Here is a 23,097-nt window from a genome sequence, read left to right as displayed (position 1 = left end):
GATGATCTGCACCTTTCAAGTGGCTACGTCCAACAGTCACAAACCCAGAGGAGATGAAGTTGTGCATGTCTTGACTCGCGCTGCGGAAGTTCTCCTTCCCATAGTGCCCTGTGGGGATAGATGAAAAATACAGTAAATACATGCATAAATGCATGAAAAACACAATAAATATATGCATAAATGCATGAAAAAAGAAACACAACATGGGACCAATAACTGTGTTCTGACCAAGAAGAGTGACATATTTAGTCCATGTATATATAACCCATCCATTCCAGTATCCAAGCCGCTTATCCCAATTGGGGTCACAGGGATGCTGGAGCCTATCCCAGCAGTCACTGGGCGGCAGGCGGGGAGACACCCTGGACAGGCCACCAGGCGATCACAGGGCCCACGCCCGCCCGCCCACCCACCCACACACACACACACACACACACACATTCATTCCTAGGGACCATTTAGTACGGCCGATTCACCTGACCTACATGTCTTTGGACTGTGGGAGGAAACCGGAGCACCTAGAGGAAACCCACGCAGACACGGGGAGAACATGCAAACTCCACACAGAGGATGACCCGGGTAGACCCCCAAGGTTGGACTACCCCGGGACTTGAACCCAGGACCTTCTTGCTGTGAGGCAACTGCGCTAAGCGAGCCCAACCACTGAGGATGCACAAGCCAGTGCATTCTTAGTGCCAGTCCCAAGCCCGGACAAATGGGGAGGGTTGCATCAGGAAGGGCATCCAGCGTAAAATCTTTCCAAATCAAATATGCGGATCATAAATAAGATTTCCATACCGGATCGGTCAAGGCCCGGGTTACCAATGGCCACCACTGGTACTGTTAACCAGCAGGGTGCTGGTGGAAACTATGCTACTGTTGGGCGAAGTAGAAGCAGAGGGGGAAGGCATGTCCAGAGGCAGCTAGAGAAGAGGAAGGGTAGGAGTGTGGAGGTGAGAGTTGGAACTTTGAATGTTGGCACTATAGCTGGTAAAGGGAGAGAGCTGGCTGATACGATGAAAAGAAGAAAGGTAGGCATACAGACCAGGTGGAAGGGGAGTAAGGCCAGGAGTATCGGAGGTGGGTTCAAACTCTTCTACCATGGTGCGAATGGGAGGAGAAAAGGGGTAGGGGTAATTCTGAAGGAAGAGTATGTCAAGAGTGTGCTGGAGGTGAAGAGAGTGTCAGACAGAGTGATGAGTATGAAGCTGGAAATCGAAGGTGTATTGCTGAATGTTATCAGCACATATGCCCTGCAAGTTGGGTGTGAGATGGACGAGAAATAAGAATTCTGGAGTGAGTTGGATGATGTGGTGGAGAGGGTACCCAAGGAGGAGAGAGTGGTGATTGGAGCGGACTTCGATGGACATGTTGGTGAAGAGAACAGAGGTGATGAGGAGGTGATGGGTAGGTATGGTGTCAAGGAGAGAAATGTGGAAGGACAGATGGTGTTGGATTTTGCAAAAAGGATGGAAATGGCTGTGGTGAATACATATTTCAAGAAGAGGGAGGAACACAGGGTGACGTACAAGAGTGGAGGAAAGCGCACACAGGTGGACTATATCTTATGGAGAAGGCGCGATCTGAAAGGGATTGGTGACTGCAAGCTGGTGACAGGGGAGAACGTAGCTAGGCAGCATCGGATGGTGGTCTGTAGGATGACTTTGGAGACCAAGAAGAGGAAGCGAGTGAAGGCTGAGCCGAAGATCAAATGGTGGAAGTTGAAGAAGGAAGACTGTTGTGTGGAGTTCAGGCAGGAGTTAAGACAGGCACTGGGTGGTAGTGAAGAGTTGCCGGATGGCTGGGCAACCACTGCAGAAATAGTGAGGGAGACAGCTAGGAAGGTACTTGGTGTGTCATCAGGACAGAGGAAGGAAGACAAGGAGACTTGGTGGTGGAATGAGGAAGTACAGCAAATTATACAGAGGAAGAGGTTGGCAAAGAAGAAGTGGGATAGTCAGAGAGATGACGAAAGTAGACAGGAGTACAAGGAGATGCAGCGTAAAGCAAAGAGAGAGGTGGCAAAGGAAAAGGCGTATGGTGAGTTGTATGACAGGTTAGACACTAAGGAAGGAGAAAAGGGCTTGTACTGATTGCCTAGACAGAGGGACTGAGCTGCGAAGGATGTGCAGCAAGTTAGGGCGATCAAGGATAGAGATGGTAATGTGCTGACAAGCGAGGATAGTGTGCTGACAAGGTGGAAGGAGTACTTTGAGGGGCTGATGAATGAAGACAATGAGAGAGAGAAGGTTAGATGATGTAGGGATAGTGAATTAGGAAGTTCAGTGGATTAGCGAGGAGGAAGTGAGGGAAGCTATGAAGAGGATGAAGAGTGGAAAGGCAGTTGGTCCTGATGACATACCTGTGGAGGCATGGAAGTGTTTAGGAGAGATGGCAGTGGGGTTTTTAACTAGATTGTTTAACACAATCTTGGAAAGTGAGAGGATGCCTGAGGAGTGGAGAAGAAGCATACTGGTACCGATTTTCAAGAACCAGGGCGATGTGCAGAACTGTAACAACTACAGAGGTATAAAGTTGATCAGCCACAGCATGAAGATATGGGAAAGAGTAATAGAAGCTAGATTAAGAGGAGAGGTAACGATTAGCGAGCAGCAGTATGGTTTCATGCCATGAAAGAGCACCACAGATGTGATGTTTGCTTTGAGAATGTTGATTGAGAAGTATAGAGAAGGCCAGAAGGAGTCACATTGTGTCTCTGTAGATTTAGAGAAAGAATACGACAGGGTGCCAAGAGAGGAGGTGTGGTATTGTATGAGGAAGTCGGGAGTTGCAGAGAAGTATGTAGGAGTGGTGCAGGATATGTATGAGGGAAGTGTGACAATGGTGTGGTGTGCGGCTGGAATGACTGATGGGTTCAAGGTGGAGGTGGCATTACATCAAGGATCAGCTCTGAGCCCTTTCTTGGTCAGGATGCAAGGAGTGGAGGTGATGAAGGCATATGAGTTTAAATACTTGGGGAACTGTCCAAAGTAATGGAGAGTGCAGAAGAGAGGTGAAGAAGCGAGTGCAGGCAGGGTGGAGTGGGTGGAGAAGAGTGTCAGGAGTGATTCGTGACGGAAGGGTACCAGCAAGAGTTAAAGGGAAGGTTTACAAGATGGTAGTGAGACCAGCTATGTTATATGGTCTGGAGACAGTGGTACTGACGAAAAGACAGGAGGTGGAGCTGGAGGTGGCAGAGTTGAAGATGATAAGATTTTCACTGGGAGTAACGAAGAAGGACAAGATTAGGAACGATTATATTAGAGGGACCGCTCAGGTTGGACGGTTTGGAGACAAAGCAAGAGAGGCAAGATTGAGATGGCTTGGACATGTGTGGAGGAGAGATGCTGGGTATATTGGGAGAAGGATGCTGAATAGGGAGCTGCCATTGAAGAGGAAAAGAGGAAGGCCAAAGAGGAAGTTTATGGATGTGGTGAGGGAAGACATGTAGATGGCTGGTGTGACAGTGGAGGACGCAGAAGACAGGAAGAAATGGAACCGGATGATCCACTGTGGCGACCCCTAACGGGAGCAGCCAAAAGTAGTAGTAGATATATATATAGCGGGGGGGGGGGGGGGTTCGGAAACCGTCAATGGTGCTGATAAAAGTGCTCAACTAATGAGGAACAGAATATCAATATAGATGTAGGAAATTTTTTTTAATACATAGCAGTACACGCTTGTTTCGTGCATCAGTTGCTGATGAGTGTGCGGCACACGAAACAAGCTTGTACTGCTATGTATTAAAAGTTTTTTCCTACATCTATATATATGACTCTCATGTAGCATCATCAGGAACTTCATTATTAAGAATATCAGAGGTACATTCTGTGAGATTTGGGAAATGTATCGTTTATCTCAAGACACCATTTGCCTTTCTCCATGATATGTAAACCAAATGCGTCTCAAATCCTGGCATTTTTGACAAGACCCCCTTAAACACCACTAAGTCAATTTCAGCTTTTTCAAGGAGAGCGCTGTTTCACAAAGAGCCAGCTAGTCCCTTCATTTTAGATACAGCAGACCCATCCTGTCCTCTGTAACGTCACACTGAGCTTTGAAAAATTGCCATTGGACTAGATTATTTCCATGTGTTGCCAATTTTCATATCTTGCCAGTATTTAAACACCACACAGTTGCTTATTGCTGGTGTTATTACATCAGTAATAACACCAGCTGTGATGCTGCAGAGTATGGACCAATATTTGGCCTCCAGAATGCAAAGCTGTCATCTTTGCATTATGTATATGAAGGACACAAATATGCAGTGTTTTCATAGTGTATTTGTGTGTGTGTGTGTGTGTGTGTGTGTGTGTGTTCGTGCGCATCCAACATGATGTGTCAAACAGAACACATCAGACAGGTGAATACTGAAATTCTGTTTAACCTTTTCGCTCCAACTTGACAGAAAGAAACATCACTGCCATTTCTTAGGAATACTGCTCTGCAGGATTTTGAGCCACGGACCCATTTGCACAGAAGGCAAGCCCAGTAAAAACACAGAATTTTTAGTTTGGTGTGAAACGAGTTACTTGTGAAACAGTTTGTTCTGGGCTTCTGTGATTTCTGTCTGAAGATAAGGAAACAATAGCGAGACAGCAAGTCTGCCAGCTCGCCAACAACAATGTGGCATGGAGGGAAATGAAAAAATAACACCACTGGTCTGTCACAGAGGGGGGTCATCAAATTGCCTACATTAACTGGTGAACAATTAAAGATGTCCATCTCCGAGGAACCGCTTCAAAGTCAACAGCGTCGCTCAGACCTTTGGGCCTTGGAAGCCGAGATCTCACAGCATTTCACATCATCATCATGAGAGGAAACACCTGGGACTGTCTGCCCTGGTCTTCCTTATGGTGATAGTGACACAAGTCTGATCTCCAAGACCCAGTGATTTTCCTCTTTCTTCTCTTAAACCCAAAGGATGATTGTAATCTGGTTACCAAACCATTATCATCCCTGTTGCACTGACACTCCTCCACAAAGACAAATAAAGTAAATACTGATGGAAGAAGCAATGACTGTCTGTGTTGTGTCCAACTCTATCAGTGGATAGCAAGTCTAGTCTTGAACCGTCGTCCCTCTCTCTCTCTCTCTCTATCTCTCTCTCACTTCCTTCTCACTTCTCCCTCTCTCACCCCCTCTATCTCTCTCACCCCCCTCTCTATCTCTCCGTCTCCCCTCTCTCCCCCCTCACTCTCTCTCTCACGCTCCCTCTCTCGCTCTCTCACACCGCCCTCCCACCCATCCTCCCTCACTCTCTCTCTCTCTCCATCCCCCCTCACCCACCCACCCTCTCTCTCTCTCTGTCTGAATCAATCTTGGGCTCGATGATGGAAGTTGAACTCTTCTGTGCATGTTAATGTAAAGGAGCGACTTTGTTAGATGATGTCATTGTTTCATAAAGTTTGTTTCTCGTTAAATAAAGAGCTGTTGTAAATTCACAATTCTCTCTCTCTGATTAGACAGACAGACAGACAGACAGACAGACAGACAGACAGACAGACAGACAGACAGACAGACAGATAGACAGATAGATAGATAGATAGATAGATATCAAGCGGTTTTTGAGATACTGTCTGATATGAACGCCTCTCATGTGGTCATGCTGTATGTGGCTATTAATATCTCCACAAATGTTCAACAAAATAGCCTCGTCTGCTTTGTGTGGAAACAAGAAATGAAATGAGCTTGTGATAAAGTTTTTCAAGCCAATTACGATGACAAAATGACCGAACAGGAAAAGAGCTGAAATACAGAGCTTCATTACACAGAACACACGGAACAGAGTTCATGCATTTTACATTTTGACAGCATCTGAATTAAAGCTATGTCCGAGTTATTACCATATATGTTAAGATAATGGATTTGTAACACATTAACTTTGTTTGATAATAGATAAATTATGAAGATTCCTATTTTTTTTTCTGAGAATAAACGCAATTACTCTTTGACAGCGTGGTCCCTCCACTAAAACGATTCATAGCGCCTGACGGGAAGGAAGAGATCGCTGACGTACAGAGGGCGACTCACAGCAGGGAAGGAAGAAACTGGACGCATGGGGAGAGATGGGTTATGTACAGTGGTGCTTGAAAGATTGTGAACCCTTTAGAATTTTTTATATTTCTGCATAAATATGACCTAAAACATCAGAGTTTCACACAAGTCCTAAAAGTAAATAAAGAGAACCCAATTAAACAAATGAGACGAAAATATTATAATTGGTAATTTATTTATTGAGGAAAATGATCCAATATTTCATAACTGTGAGTGGCAAAAGTATGTCAACCTTTGCTTTCAGTATCTTGTGTAACCCCCCCCCCCGTGCAGCAATAACTGCAGCTAAACATTTCTGGTAACTGTTGATCAGTCCTGCACATCGGCTTGGAGGAGTTTTAGCCCATTCCTCCGTACAGAACAGCTTCAACTCTGGGATGTTGGTGGGTTTCCTCACATGAACTGCTCGCTTCAGGTCCTTCCACAACATTTCGATTGGATGAAGGTCAGGACTTTCACTTGGCCATTCCAAAACATTAACTTTATTCTTCTTTAACCATTCTTTGGTAGAGCGACTTGTGTGCTTAGGGTTGTTGTCTTGCTGCATGACCCACGTTCTCTTGAGGTTCAGTTCATGGACAGATGTCCTGACATTTTCCTGAAGAATTCGCTGATATAATTCAGAATTCATTGTTCCATCTATGATGGCAAGCCGTGCTAGCCCAGATGCAGCAAAACAGGCCCAAACCATGATACTACCACCACCATGTTTCACAGATGGGATAAGGTTCTTATGCTGGAATGTAGTGTTTTCCTTTCTCCAAGCATAACGCTTCTCCTTTATACCAAACAGTTCTGTTTTGGTCTCATCCGTCCACAAAACATTTTTCCACTAGCCTTCTGGCTTGTCCACGTGATCTTAGTCAAACTGCAGACGGGCAGCAATGTTCTTTTTGGAGAGCAGTGGCTTTCTCCTTGCAACCCTGCCATGCACACTGTTATTGTTCAGTGTTCTCCTGATGGTGGGCTCATGAACATTAACATTAGCTAATGTGAGAGAGGCCTTTAGTTGCTTAGAAGTTACCCTGGGTTCCTTTGTGACCTGGCCGACTATTACACGCCTTGCTCTTGGAGTGATTTTTGATGATCGACCACTCCTGGGGCCTCATGTATCAGTTGTTACTATGGGCAAATTTGTGCGTACACACCCATGGGATTTTTTAGCCCTGAAGTTTGTCTCAAGAGACCAGTGTAGAGCCAGGGTAACCCCTGAATTTAGACACTGATGTCTTTGCAGGCCTGGGTGAAAGAGGTAGACAATAGATATTAGCAGGAAGGAATTACAAATAACCATCATGCTTTGCTGTTGACTGTCAGACAAACTTAAGGGCTGAAAAATTCCATGGGTGTGTATGCACAAATTTGCCCATAGTAACGATTGATACATGAGGCCCCCGGGGAGGGTAACAATAGTCTTGAATTTCCTCCATTTGTACACAATTTGTCTGACCGTGGACTGGTGGAGTCCAAACTCCTTAGAGATGGTTTTGTAACCTTTTCCAGCCTGATGAGCATCAACAACACTTTTTCTGAGGTCGTCAGAAATCTCCTTTGTTCTTGCCATGATACACATCCACAAACATGTGTTGTGAAAATCAGACTTTGATAGATCCCTGTTCTTTAAATACAACAGGGCGCCCACTCACACCTGATTGTCATCCCATTGATTGAAAAGAACTGACTCTAATTGCCCCTTCAAATTAACTGCTAATCCTAGAGGTTCACATACTTTTGCCACTCACAGATATGCAATATTGGATAATTTTCCTCAATAAATAAATGACCAAGTATAATATTTTTGTCTCATTTGTTTAATTGGGTTCTCTTTATCTACTTTTAGGACTTGTGTGAAAATCTGATGATGTTTTAGGTCATATTTATCCAGAAATACAGAAAATTCTAGAGGGTTCACAAACTTTTAAGCACCACTGTATGTGCATTGCACAGGAAGACCATTTGTCAAGTCAAGTTTATTTGTATAACGCTAAATTGTAGAAACAGTCTCACAGAGCTTTACATTTACACAATGAAATAACAAGCAAAAACAGTAAACGCTGATAGACGACTCCCTCTATCCTTACATCCTTCATTTGTCACCTCGGTTGATTTGATTCATTGCACCAAACAACGTAATTTGGATTGGATCGGGGGGGGGGGGTGTGGGTTGTGTGTAATTGAGTAATTGATATCATGGACATTAGATTAAGTGACAATGAGAGACCCAAACACTGGTTGGCTGGCCATCATTATAGACAACATAACTATACCATGCAGCATGTAAGGAAGCCAATGTCCCCCAAGCTAATCATCCACATACTAAGCAACACAATCATAGCTCTTATTTAGAATCTATCATCGTAGCCCACTTACTTCTGCTATTAATTAACTTATCTGGTCACCATTGCATTTTTTCCTGAAGGTTTTGGCCAAAACAAAAATCCAAAAAACCTGTTTTTTGGATTTTTTTCCACCCCTTTTTCTCCCCAATTGTATCCGGCCAATTACCTCACTCTTCTGAGCCATCCCAGTCCCTGCTCCACTCTCTAAGCCAATCCGGGGAGGGGCTGCAGACTACCACGTCTCCTTCGATACATGTGGAGTCACCAGCCGCTTCTTTTCACCTGACAGTGAGGAGTTTCACCAGGGGGATGTAGCACGTGGGAGGATCACGCTATTCCCCCCAGTTCCCCCTCGAATAGGCACCCTGACCGACCAGAAGAGGCGCTAGTGCAGTGACCAGGACACATACCCACATCCGGCTCCCCACCCGCAGACACGGCCAATTGTGTCTGTAGGGATGCCCGACAAAGCCGGAGGTAACACGGGGATTCAAACCGGGGATCCCCGTGATGGTAGGCAACAGAATAGACCGCCACACGACCCGGATGCCCCTGGCCAAAGCACTTTTGGGATTGGCCGCTGAGCTAATGTAGAGTCCCCATTCATCCTCAATAAGCTGTATATTTACACAGAGACTACATGAGCGGACTACGAGACAGCTCTATCTACCATCCTTGTGCAAACATCAGATAATCATCAATATTTCCCATTTCAAATTCAACTCAGCACACAGTTGTGCAGCAGATGTTACAGTTCGGTAGTCTACATTGAATAGATGGTGGGAACTAAACAGTGGAACAAAAGTTGGACATGGGGCCGTAGAAAGTCGTAATATTTGCCCTTTAGAGTTGTGTTTTTTAACCATGCAGTTGTTAACATTAAAAAATGTCAGTGAGCCCATCTCTGCATGAAACAAATTCCCTTTAGCGGTTGCAGTTAAGCAGCTGAATAAATGGAGGGATTGAATTTTTTGTTTCAATGAATTTGATTGTCACTGCTTTCACAGCAGTCTGGTTTAATCACCTGGTTGTTTAGCATTAACTGTTGTTGCTCCCTGGAGTCTTGGGACGTGTGTTGGTGGTTAACAGTCACAATGCAACTCGGCGAGACATTTTTTGTTCCTGATTGTTTACCACAGGTGCTCAACCACGTATTATGGAAAGCCAACCCAATACTACATCATCTGCTCAGACCCACTTTTAATCCAGATTTAAGCTCATTATTACACTTAACTGGCCTGCCAAATCCTTACGGTGACCTTAACCACATCAAAACTAATACTTATGCCCTTATAGCTGGGGCTTCTTTTCCGTAGTCATACTCATACTTCAGACATGTAAAATTATTTTTTGTGATCAATTAAGTTTTCCATTTTGACAACTACGTTCTTTTAGCAGATCTAATATAATTCCTCAAACTGAAAACTCATTTAAGAGAATAAATGAAAATGTGCTCGGCCACAGAAATAAGTTTCGTGCCTTCAGGAACGTGACAGAGCAGGTAAACGTATGAGCCGCATGGGGGGCATTCGTACCACCACGTCCCACAGGTGGAGGACATTTTGGATTGTTGATGAGTCGAGTTCACTTAAGGGTTGAGGAGAAGCTACATTCACTGAGACTCTATGAAAGACGTAGAGAGATTGAGTTGGAGACTCTAATCATCAGTCTCAACATTGTAGAGAGATCTTTCACATTGTGGCCTGGAATCAGTAATCAGATTTGACTTTTCATGTCTAAAAAAACCCTGAACGCTGCATAATAAAACATTCAGCAACATTTTTTTTATTTGTAAATGACTAATATTGTGGCGTTTTTTTATACCTTTATCCACAATCGTTCTCAATAATCTCAAGAGTTGTGAGGGAGGGGTCTCATTGATATTCATGAGCTGACCCTTTGAGTGACATGTGCAGGCAGGGGATGGCGGTAAGGGTAGGTGGGGTTTCATAGTTTGATGACTTGATCTGATTCTTTTAAAACGAGAATAGAAAAACTGAAATCTACATTTTATAATAATAATTATATATATATATAAACTTTTATATATACAGATGCAGGAAAAAAAGTTTTAATGCAAACTTTTTTCCTGCATCTGTATTGATATTCCGCTCCTCATTAGTTGAGCACTTATAACACCATTGACAGTTTCGGAAAAAAAACGCTATATATATATATATATATATAAATATCCAGCAGAATGAGGCAGTAAAAATGCATGACGATTGCAGTAATAAGTAATGAAAAAATTAAAGTTTCAGTTTCGGTCCAACTTTAAGGCCTATGGGGTGTTCTGTAATCAAACCATAGGGTGGCAGAGCAAGAATTTAGGTAAAAATAACTTTTCCTAGTTTCTAGCCTTTACATTTCATTTACATAAATCTTATACAACCAAAAAAAGAAAAAGAAAAAGAAAGCGTTTTCTTCCTCTGGTTTTTGTGAGAAAAGCAGCTCACTCTTCCCGCGCTGCAGTATCTAACAGCTCCTTTCTGACACAATCCCTCAATGGGGGTAGTGGTGTGTGTGTGTGGATGACTTTGACACAAGACACAAGAGTGAAACATAACACTGTTGAATCTGGGACATCGTACTTGGGCACTTAGCAAACGAGCTGATCCCCGGAGCAGGGATCTAGAGACTGGATAAAAGTAGGAGGGAAAGCGCTGCATGACAGAATTATCTTTCGGACAAAAGCGTGTGTCTCCCGTAGAAGATGTTAATTTAGCCAATGCTGAGTTGGCTTATGGGACCCCTTATGCAACAGAGAGTCAGCTGAGGCCACCCTGCATGTCATTTGCTATATATTCCCTTTTGAGTAAGCTTAGGGGAAAAAAAGTTGAAGGATTACAGCCAGTCCATCTATTTTAGTGGATGTCAGTCAAAAGCAATTGATATGGATAAAGAGGACCCAGTGGTCCCCCTTTACAACCCTTAAGCCTACCACCATCGTAATAACATTGCGTGTTTCGTGAATGCATGCCGTATTAACTGTTGTGAACATTAACACATGGAAATGGTTTGCTTATGCAAGAGGTACCTGTTGAGAGATATAGACCTTTAAAAAATGTTCACTACCCAGATAGCATCCGGATGTGGGCCACTTCAGGCAATGATGCGGCACTGATGGTCTTCACCTGGCCCTGACAAAATGGATGTGAGCCTGAAGTGGCCCACATGTATAATAGCAAATATGGCCCAAATATGCCAAATCAAATGTGGGCCTTTTTTGGCAAAGACGCGGTGTTCTCGCCAACATGTAATCCGTGTTGTTAATTGTTTATGCTTTTTGTTTTGTTCTCTCTGTTTTTATGTTTTTAGTGGTATCGTTTTTAGGGAAGTTTTTCAATGTGTATTTTTTTATCTTCTCTGTTGCACTGCTGTGGGCTGGGAGAAACGGCATTTCATTTTTATTTATGTGTGCAGGTACATAATGAAAATGACAATAAACTAAATCTTGAATCTTGGATGTGACCCTGAAGTGGCATGTGGTAAATGGTGAACATGGCCCAAATATCACAAAACAAATATGGGCCACTTTTAGCAAATATGTGGCACATGCGGCATTGCTATGGCTTGGTTCTGGCCCAGATCTGGCAAACAGGAACGGACTGCCCAAATACCATCCCATGCGGTAGGTGGGCAGGATGAAAGAAAGATGAAAGTCAGGTGTGGGACAGGTCCAGGCCACAGCAATTTTGCTATCTAGGTATATACACAATATTCACCATCTAGATGCCTTGTTCCCGGTGTAAAGACAGTGTGTTTGTACCCACCGTGATTTGATGGCTTGGTGTGAACAGGGGTGTAATGGTTCTTGGAGGTCCGAACAGGTGTCTCGTCTTTGGGCGACCCATCGATCGCGATGTCTTCGTGCTCATACTGAGATATAGGAACAGGTCCTTGTTGCCGCAGAATGTCTGCCAGGGCTCTGGAGGGGGAAACAAACCAACGAAGGTTTTAAAAAAACATCAAACAAACTTCCCCCCCCCTTAAAACTCATAAATTTCATAAGACCGTGTATTGGCATGAATTTGGCGATATGATTTGTATCACGGTACAAATGGCACAATTCGGTCTTCTTTCAGCTTGTTCCTTGATTCTCAGGGGTCACCACAGCGACCCCTGAGTTTCCATCGGTACCCTGTGGGGGCACAGCACCAATGGCGGTCGTTTTTAACCCGGGCCTCAGCCGATCCCGTATGGATCCTCGACCGATTCGGTATGGTGTAGATTGGGGTGAGCTCCGCAGAGTCAACAGAGTGGAGTGGATGAACACCAGACAAAACTCTTCATACCTCAGCTGTAGTTTTATTGAGGACAGACGTTGTTGTGATACAGGTCATGGTTTCAGCACCGAAAAGGGGATTATTATAAGACTTGGTGACGACGGTTCACACCAGCGTCTACCCATTACCACAACACTGTTAGACTGGTGTCTTTTTCTCAAACAGTGGTCCTTTTGAGTAACATCTCGTGGTGTTTTCTTCTTTTCTAAGCAATCGGTGCTCAATGCACAACGGGTTCACTGGCCCCCATCTTGTCCGACCTTCACAATAAAACCGGAGCTCCCCCGCAACGGAAGCATTACGTCACCAAAATGGACGCCTAGGCAGCGATCGTTATAACGGTTTTGTCAATCCCTTGGATGTATTATAGTACAGTATACTAGTTATAGTGGTATTATAATACATCCATAGTCAATCCACATAAGGATTTGGCAAAATGTTACGTCGGATGCTCTTCCTGACATAACCACTAACCCTATGGATGGGGGCATGGACTTGTGCCCATGCCTGTCGCCTGAAACGTCACGATTCAGTATATTGCGATATATCACAATACTCTAAACACTGCGATATATAGCAATGTTTTGTCTTTTTTTTTTAAAAAAAAACGTCAACGAAAACACCTCGGTACTCAGCAAATCAGAGCAATCGGAGCCGTAGCTAGCAAGTGTGGCACTGACAGCGCCTAGGGCTGTTGTGGTTCTGCGCGGCCCCGTTACAATACTGCGACTGTCGCCTAGTGGCCAAAGATGGAAACTACACAATGAAGTAGCGCCGCCGACACGTCTCTTTTGCCCCGTTTCCACTACATGGCACCGGCTCAACTCGACTCGACTCGCTTCTGTGCCGTTTTCCATTACCGTAACAGTAGCCCCTCAGTGAAGCTGGATTTTCGGCTCTCGATTTTTTCAATTTCAAAATGTACTTTTACGATAACTCCGCTTCGGAATTTAAAATGGCGGCTGATCTCGATGGATGTGAAAATATCCCAGGCGCGCATTGATGACGTATGACGCAGGATGGCGCAGTGACGCATGGTTCTGACCAATCAGAGGTCTACATTGATTTTGGTACCCGCTCCAGTTCTTTTGGAACTTCGACAGAGGTGGTACCAGAAAGGTGGTACCAGTTAACCAAAATGCCGGTACTGTCCAGTAATGGAAAACGAAAAAAGGGCGAGTTGAGCAATATTACAAATTGATGCAGTGTTTTTGAAATTGGACACAGCCCGTGATGAAATGGTAAATAAAAAGGTGGGTAATTTATCTCCAGTCGGTGATTATCATTAGGCAACCAACTGCCCAGCAGCCAATATGGGCAACATTTTCACAAAAGCATCAATTCATGTATTTTCCCACTGAAATACACTATTGTCTATAACTTACATTAGTTTGCTACAATATAACTTGATGTATATTATGAATTTATGGAATGAAGATGTATGTCGACTGCGTATAAAAAGCTGGGTAAACTGAATTTAGATGCGTGTTCCTTTCACTACAACACCGGATACAACATTATGAAGGATACTATCAAAATACACAAGTGTATTGATATTTTCTTACACCCCAATATTTTACTTGGGTTCGATTGTGAACTGTAGAGCTCAGGAAATCCCAATAACGCCATAGGTCACAAAGGAGGCCAATATTTCCTACAGAGGTACACAAGGTGGTCATGTTAGTTGCGATGGGCTGTAGCAAGGAAAAGACCAAAAAACGACACCATAGGTTGTTTGTACAAGCGGCTTATTACGACCTATAGTTACGTTTTAAAGTTAAGCGCCCTCTAGTGGTAGTGCTGCCAATAGCAATCTTAGTTACTATACCAGACGGCGAAACAACACAAAACCACACTGACTACAAATTCTATTGTTCTCACATTGTTTTTAATCACTATTTACTGACTACGTACCTTTATTAGCCTGTCTATGAGGCGTTGTAAAAAGAATGTCAACAAGTAGATAAAAACCCACATACAGAGGCGAAAAGTATCTGTGGTATATCTCTTACCGCCGGTAGGGGCGCTAATTTAAGAAACGCTCCCGTGGGTCGTATTAGAGGGAAGAGGGTATACGACCTATGTCGTCGTATGGGATGGAGGACTTGTAGGGGTTACTGATCTAAACCCGAGGTCTTTTCTTTGAAGACATGCAATAAAAAAAACCCATGAGCTGACCTTACACTTTTGTTGAATTCGTAAAATGTCACACCACCATCATTTTCAACTGCTGAAAGCAGCGTGTCAGTTGTTAAGATGAAGCACCGCTGTTTTGTTTCTTAAAGGAACTGAAAGGGCAATTTAACTGTGTCAATGTCAACTAAGAGCAACTGCACAGTTCACTTCTGCAGAACTCGCTGCTGACTTTGGGAGATATGCGGTATATTAATAGCATTTCCCTTCCAGGATGAGCACACTTTCTTTAACCATATCTTTTTCACAGACGGAGGCGACCTGATTTTAAACTGTCCCAGTTGGCTGTCGTATCTTATGCACCTCCTGCTGCATAAGATACATAAGGTGCATAAGGAGTTTCTACCCTATGCGGGATATCCAAATAAAAAAGACTTAATAAGAAAGTCCTTCTGAATCGAGCTTTTCTCAGGCTTCCCTTCAAACAAGAAAAAGAAAGCCAAAAGTGCTTTTAGTTTGTCGTTTTCTTACAGAATTATACCACTTGAATGCTATTTTTCCCAAATGACATGGAAACTGTAAGTATACTGTTTAATTATCAGGTCCATTTAAGAGTGTGGTGCAAAGAGTGGACAGAAAAGCATCGTAGAATGCATTTCTCCCATGACACAAGTGTCTTCTTTCCCCTCTTTTTTTATGCTGAAATCGTGTAGTGATTCTCCTGCTATTTTTGCCAGTATGAAGTAATCTTGCCTTTATAACCTCGGCATGCAACCGGAGAACAAAGCCACAGATAACAGCACAAATGACATCTTGGTTTGTTCCTGGAGAATTTGATCAATATGGTCTGCTTTGATCACAGGCTTTGGCTTTCATGCGCTGTGTCTTGCGCTTTCTGGTGAAGGTCACAGATGAAACAGCAAAGGTCTGCCAACATCTCTGTATGCCATTCACAGTCCTCCCTTGCTCACTGAGGTAGAAACCCAAACCACTTTAGAGAGCCACCGGAAATTAACAGAGAAACTCCACTTCTTTTTTTCTTCTTCTTCTTTTTTTATAGAAGCAAACCCTTTGTCAAGCATATCACTAATCCCATGTTCCACTGCTGCATTTTGGAAATGGCTGTCAGCGCGGAGGTCTCCGGCCGGTGTTATAGAATATTCCAACTCCCCTGCAGAATTCGACTCCCCTTGGTGTGAGACTAGGCTGGGTTAGGCTAACCCTATCCCTTAAGCCCCCCCCCAAACCCTTACCCCCTAATCCTAACCCCCCAACCCTAATCCCCCAACTCTAACACATTAACTTTAACTCCCTAACCCTAATCCCCCCAACTCTAACCCCACAACCTTATTTCCCCTAACCCTAGTCCCCCCAACTCTAACCCCCCAAACCTAACCCCCTAACTCTAACCTCCTAACCCCAAACCCTAATCCCCTAACCCTAATCCCCTAACTCTAATCCCTCCCAACTATAACCCCCTAACTTTAACCCCCCCAACCCTAACTCCCAACTCTAACCCCCTCAACCCTAACTCCTCCAACCCTAACCCCCTAATCCTAACCCCCCTCAACCCTAACTGTAACCTGTTCACGCTAAGGGGAGTCAGATTCTGCAGGGCAGTCAGAAAATGTTATAGCACCAGCCAGCGTGGTCGTGACAGCACCGTGCCGAGTGTCTGGTGGAAATAAACAAATTGTCAGAGAGCTATTGAGCGCCCACCAAGGCATTCCCTCATCATTCATTTGTCCTTCGTTTCTCTCCATATCCACCAAATGACTAACTTTCGTGGCTACTGAAGTGGTGGCATTAAGTAGCTCCACTTGAAAGTACGCCCCGTGGCTGGGATAGGAGCGCATTAAGAGCACATAAACTTCCCGCTCTCTTCATGTGCCAGTGGCAGAGATGGGAGGGAACCTGCAGCAATCCGAGTTTTACAGCCCTCCCCTCATTTTATGACCTCAGTCTGTTGTCTCAAATGAAAAATAGCATACTATAAAGTTTCACGAGTCCATATGGACATGAGAGAAAGAGTATTAGCTTCACAAAGACAATTGTCATGGTCACCGGAGCTTGCCATTGTATGTTTTCATAGCATCAGTCCATTTGAATCTTCCCGACCTTGGGACCAAAACGCTCCATTAGCTACCAGCTAATGAACTGACCTGCTGTGGACGAGATTGTCCGTTTTCATAAATGTGTAAGGATTTTCTCAACAGGTGTCCCCCTAAGACGACAAAAACTGAATAATCGCCCTTGACATTTTGAAAGCAGCGGGCACCAAATCTACATGACCCGAGATTGACGATGCTCAGTTAACCTCATACAGTCCTGCCAGGTTCCCAGCACTGGCCACAAAGTGCTTTACCTGCTTCTGTTCTGGCCAAAGTGGAAATCAAATTATTAACGTGGGATAACAGCAATGCCCAGTTCACTTTAGCGTCCCTACAAAAGTACTGGGGGGGGGGGGGGGACAAAAACAAAAGACTTCATCAGATTATGTTAAAAGGCCACGTAACTTTTTTCTCGAGGGAGTTATCTCAGAACGCTCTGAAAACCTTGAATCCTTGGCAAGGCCAACGACTTGATGCTTAATGTGTACGAGAGATGTGTGAGAAATGTTTTGGGACGTATCAGCCCTCAGGACAGAGAGCTGTCTGCTGTCTGCTCTTGTTTACGTGTAAAAGGCAAAGTCGATGCCATGTTGACCCGGCTGGTCTGAGAACCCTGCAGCTACAAAACCACTCCTACAGAGTTTATGCCATACTTAAATGTACGATCAATTATGCTTAATACTTATCGAGCAAACAACTCTATAGTCTCCCAAGGTCTAGAGCACGCTCACAATTTGAGAAGGACCTCCTGAGGAGATTGCTGTGTACATTTTTAGAACGTCATTATGATCAGAATTGGCAGGTCTATTCCCAACTACCAGTCAACTCTTCACTCGTGGCAAATGTGTATAATGGATCCCCTTTGGGAAAAAAGAGCAGAGTTGGAAGCAATAACAAAAAGTACCAAGGCAACTCTCAAAAACAGAAAACAGCAAAATGAAATATTAATTTTAGTTTTTGAGCAACCGACCCACAACATTTCCAATACACCCGAGTGTAGAGTCCAACACTGGCAGATTTTCTATTGGGGGATTAAAAAAGGACATTATATATATATATATATAATTAAAAAAATATATATATATATGTCCATCCACCCATCCATTCATTAGCCAAACTGCTTATCCTGTTCTCAGGGTGGCGGGGATGCTGGAGCCTATCCCAGCAGTCATTGGGCGGCCAGCGGGGAGACACCCTGGACAGGCTGCCAGACCATCACACAGGGCCCATTCAGAGATCAGGTCAAAAAATGTCTTATGCTGCCAATCCTTTCCTTCAGTTTCATGGAAACTGAAAGAAATCCTATATATATATATATATATATATATATATATATATATATATATATATATACACATACATACACACACACACACACACACACACACACACACACACAGGTAAGTACATATTTCAAGGCTTAAAGACATGCTGGGGTATACAGAGGTATGTCTACATCTGCCTGGTCTTCTCTCATTTCCCTCTGGTGTGAAGTTGAGGGTGGGCGAGCTTTGCTTCTGCAGTACGACGTCGCTCTTCCTCTGTCTGTCGGTTTGTCTGTCTGTCTGTCTATCGGTTTGTCTGTCTGTCGGTCTCTCTCAGAGCACACCTGGATCCTGATCACAGGGAGTCTTTTTTGCTCACAGTGTGAAACTCTAATGCATTTATTCGTGCTATTGTCCTAGGTTGGTAGGTGTGTTTGATTTGCTAAGGCGTTGGTTTTGGGGCGTGGGGGAGGCTTTTTCCTTTCAGTTATTTGTGTATAGTCCCAAAACCTAGCTGGGAAGAAAAGTGCGCAAACAATTATACATTTTATATCAGCCACTGCCAAATCAGCCATCTGGCTGAGCCGTAAGAACCGGGCTCGGGCGGGGCTGTGTGGACCCTGTGCAGGTTCTTAAAGGTCTGCTGAAGGCTCGGTTCAGGGTGGAGTATTCCTACTACAAAATGGTAGACAATTTAGAGGCTTTCAGCCTTAAACGGGCAATAGGGGGAGTGTTGAGCTGAGTGGGTGATGATGAAGACCGGGTTTTCTGTTTCTGATTTGTTTAACGAGGGTGAGCCCTGGCTGTATATTTGGCTTATGTTTTTTTTTAATTCTTGTATTTAATGTGTGTTTGTGATTTTGGGCCATGCATGTAGAGTTGACTTGAGTTTGGAACCTGTTTATTGGTATGGATACTTTTATTTTGAATTACGTAATGAGACAGTAAAATGTATTGGATTATAATAAGATGTATATGTTCTGAATATGAGCTGCTGGGCTGAATAAGTGTACTTTTGAAAATCAAAAATCTCTCTCTCCCTCCCTCCCAACTAAAGTGATGCACGCAATGCAAAACAATACCCTATACTGCAAAACTGCACTCAGGATTAACCAGACATGAGCTGGGTGGATATATAAACAGATACAGAGAGGGTGGGTTGGGGAGAAGAGGGGTAGGGAGAGCGAGACAGAGAGTGGGAGAAAGAGACGGAGTGAGAGAGAGAGAGGGTGAGTGAGAAAGAGAGACAGAGACAGAGAGAGACAGAGTAAGAGCAAGAGAGCAAGGGGGAGTGAGAGACAGAGAGGTAGAGAGAGACAGCGTGAGAGAGAGACAGACAGAGTGAGAGAGAGGGGGAGAGAGAGACAGCATGGTAGAGAGAGTGAGAGAGATAGAGAGCCAGATGGAGTGAGAGAGAGTGAGACAGACACAGAGAGGTGGAGTGAGAGACAGAGAGAGGTAGAGAGAGACAGCGTGAGAGAGAGACAGACAGTGAGAGAGGGGGGGGAGTGAGGGAGAGACAGCATGGTAGAGAGCGAGAGAGAGACAGAGTGACAGAGATGGAGAGCGAGGGGGAGTGAAAGACAGACAGAGGGGGAGTGAGAGAGAGCGAGAGAGAGGGGGAGTGAGGGAGAGACAGCATGATAGAGAGAGAGACAGAGTGACAGAGATAGAGAGCGAGACGGAGTGAGAGAGAGACAGAGAGAGGTAGAGAGAGCGAGAGAGACAGAGAGCGGGAGCGAGAAAGAGAGACAGACAGAGAGAGGTAGAGAGAGACAGCGTGAGAGAGAGACAAGACAGTGAGAGAGAGGGGGGGAGTCAGGGAGAGACAGCATGGTAGAGAGCGAGAGAGAGACAGAGTGACAGAGATAGAGAGCGAGGGGGAGTGAGAGAGAGACAGAGAGAGGTAGAGAGCGCAAGAGAGAGACAGACAGAGAGCGGGAGCGAGAAAGAGAGACAGACAGACAGACAGACAGACAGAGACAGAGAGAGACAGAGACAGAGACAGAGACAGAGGTCCAAAGATGTAGGTACAGATGGAAGCTGGTGTACTCTTCTTGGGGTGAATCTAACAGAAGCGTGGTATTGTATTTACAGTGCACGACGTCACGTCAGCCACATCAACAATGGGATCACTTGCACTATTGTCTAAGAAGCACGTGCTGTGCCTGTTAGAACCATCACTTACTACGCAGGACAAGTTATGTGCAGAACCTGTTGATTTATCATGCGATTCATTTTATTCCATCTTCTTTTATCGTTATTTCACTTATGTTCAAATCTGTGCTTTGGCAACATGTTGCACATGTGCCTCATGTCAGCAACGCTCCCTGGACTGAGCTGAGCTGAACTGACAGAGAGAGAAGGAGAGAGAGAGAGGAAGGAGAGAGAGAGAGAGAGAGAGAGAGGAGAGAGAGAGAGAGAGAGAGAGAGAGAGAGAGAGAGAGAGAGAGAGAGAGAGAGAGAGAGAGAGAGAGAAGTGAGAGAGAGAAGGAGAGAGAGAAAGAGAGAGGGAGAGAGAAAGAGAGAGGGAGAGAGAAAGAGAGAGAGAAGGAGAGAGAGAGAAAGCGAGAGTGAGAGAGAGAAAGAGAGAGAGAGAAAGAGGGAGACACCGACTCACCTGTGGACGTTCATCTCCTGTGGGGGCTTGGTGGCTTTGTCGTAGGCGACTTTGGCGGAAATCCCAATGGCGATGATGAGCGCGATGACCCCGCAGGTGATGTAGACCGTGGTGTTGGTCTGGTCCAGTTCCGGGTCGTAGACGTCCCCCGTGGGCGCCGGGGACGGGGGCTGGGTTTTGATCCAGTCCGGCGTGTTGTAGTTGGTGCAGGTCTTCTGCTCCACCCGCTTCCCTTTATCCGCGCAGCAGAAGCGCAGGAAGCAGCTGCCGCAGCAGAACCGGTGGTCGGTGTTGTTGCAGGCGAACTCCTTGTCCAACTGCCCGCTGACGTCGTAGTACCCCAGGCAGGTGTCGTGGGCGCCCACCGAGGGCGCCTGCACCTGGGTCACCACCCGCGCCGGCGGCAGGGCGGTGCTATTGACGCCCGCCTCCCGCATCTTCTGGTTCCTCCTCGGCGCGCCTTTGCTCTTCTTCTGCGCGTCGGCGCACAGAACGCCGAGCGGGTCTAAGTAGATCAGCAGAAGAAGAAGATGCTTGGTCCCCATGGTTCCCGCGTTCTCTTCCGCTTTTCGGATGCTCCGTCTGTTCGCTTCTCTTCTCTGCTCTCCTCCGCCGTCTTCTTCCAGCTCCTGCGGTTCCTCGCGTCTCACCGCCCGGACCCCCCCTTGCAGGTTTGTCTTCTTCCCGGCGGTTTTTGCAGGGACTTCATTGCAGATGCATGCCCTCCCTTTCCCAGCGGCTCGCCCTTAACTCGCGCTCTCGACGGCTGGACAGACGGACGGCTGGACGGATGGACGGGAGGTCGGGTGGATGCCTCGCGCATCAGTTTCGGCACATCGCGCATCTTCCGGGCGCGTGGAGTTGGCGGTCATCGGGGGGGGGGGGGGGGGGTTGGGGAGGTGGTTTGACCAAGTGTCTGTCGGTGGTCTTTTTTCTTCTTCTTCTTCTTCTTCTTCTTCTTCTTCTTTCAGACACGTGATCAAAAAACAAACGTCCTTAAAATGTGCATTCAGCAGAAAGCCGCGCAGCTGCTGTGCAGGACACGTCCGAGTTGGTCCTGTGGAAGAGGACACGTGCAAATCATTATTAGCCTTTTTTTTGGTCGTCGAAACGCGGTGAAACTGCAAAACCCTCCTAAACACCGAGCAGATAAACTGGTGGGCTCACAGCCCAGAAACAGACAGTAGAAACTAGCCTGGGCAGCCCTGCCGGCTGGGTCCTGCACTTGTGTCTTCCTGCAGTATACTGACAGGTCACCATAAAGTATGGCATGGCTATAACGCAGCTGTGCCCGTTGAGGAAGATGTTTGGAAGGTGGCCAGATCTGCTTCCTTCACATCATTTCCATGCCGAATCAAACGGCTTTCCCCCGGACACCCAGACAACCCTCACCCTGCAGCCACATGCGGAGAGACGCGGGCTTCACGCCCCTCTTCCACTAGTTTACAACCTCCGACATAGAAACAGAAATATTAACTTTCAGGAGAACACAGTAAGAGATATGAGCACTTACCCGGTAACGATGCCCGAGGAGGAGGAGGAGGAGGAGGCGGAGGAAGGGGGGGTTATCTCAGCACTGCCACTGAATCAAAGAAGCCTTTGCAAGGCATGAGCCGAGACCTCGCACCGCTCCGCCCGCCCTCTCTCTCTCTCTCTCTCTCTCTCTCTCTCTCTCTCTACATATGCCTCACTCGCTAAAGCTCATCCTCTCTCTCACCCCCCCCCACACACACACATACACTACCACCCCTCCAACCACTGCCCTCTACGTCACCACTTCAGGTGGCGACACCTCAGTTCATTATCAATCCACATCTGACAGCCAGGTGTGCGGCCACGCCTGCAGGCCACAGTCAACACGACAGACCCTCCACAAACTATGATGGACCCTCCACAGACCTGCATGTAAGGAGTCCTCCTGCAGGGCACGACGACGTCGCTGCTCTGGTTGTCAATCCGCGCAGCGCTGCACCCGAGCTGCGTGCATGCGCTGACACCACCAGTCTCAGCGTGTGCGTGCATGCGCTGACACCACCAGTCTCAGCGTGTGCGTGCATGTGTCCTTTTACTTCTTTGTGAGCACCAATTTGAGTTTTAACCAGACTGCGGACATTTTGTCTGCTCTTCACTTCTTCAGGGGTCTATTTTAGGGTTAAGTGTTGGGTTCAGGGTGGAGGTTAGAGCGCACAGTGCAAGGGAATGAATGTAGTCAGAGAGGGTTCTAGAAAAGGAGCCCGGTCTCACCAATCTGCGTACAAATAACACCATATTACACCTTCGCATTGC

The 23,097-nt window shown here is 45.7% G+C and overlaps 1 protein-coding gene across 1 annotated transcript in view; it reads right to left on the bottom strand.

Moving 5' to 3' along the window:
* LOC130120060 (protein shisa-6) overlaps positions 1 to 21,356 on the bottom strand; it is a 99,004-nt gene extending 77,648 nt beyond the window's left edge. Inside the window, exons 1-3 of the mRNA XM_056288678.1 lie at positions 20,812 to 21,356; positions 12,170 to 12,324; positions 13 to 108 (exon numbers count right to left, since the gene is read on the bottom strand). Coding sequence (XP_056144653.1) covers positions 13 to 108; positions 12,170 to 12,324; positions 20,812 to 21,356 — 796 coding nt within the window. The remainder of the gene's footprint in view (positions 1 to 12; positions 109 to 12,169; positions 12,325 to 20,811) is intronic.
* Positions 21,357 to 23,097: the final 1,741 nt, after the last annotated feature.

The sequence above is a fragment of the Lampris incognitus genome, chromosome 10 (assembly GCF_029633865.1).
Source record: "Lampris incognitus isolate fLamInc1 chromosome 10, fLamInc1.hap2, whole genome shotgun sequence".
Taxonomy (NCBI): domain Eukaryota; kingdom Metazoa; phylum Chordata; class Actinopteri; order Lampriformes; family Lampridae; genus Lampris; species Lampris incognitus.
Note: the sequence above shows the minus strand (reverse complement) of the source record. Positions and strands in the feature narration are given on the sequence as shown.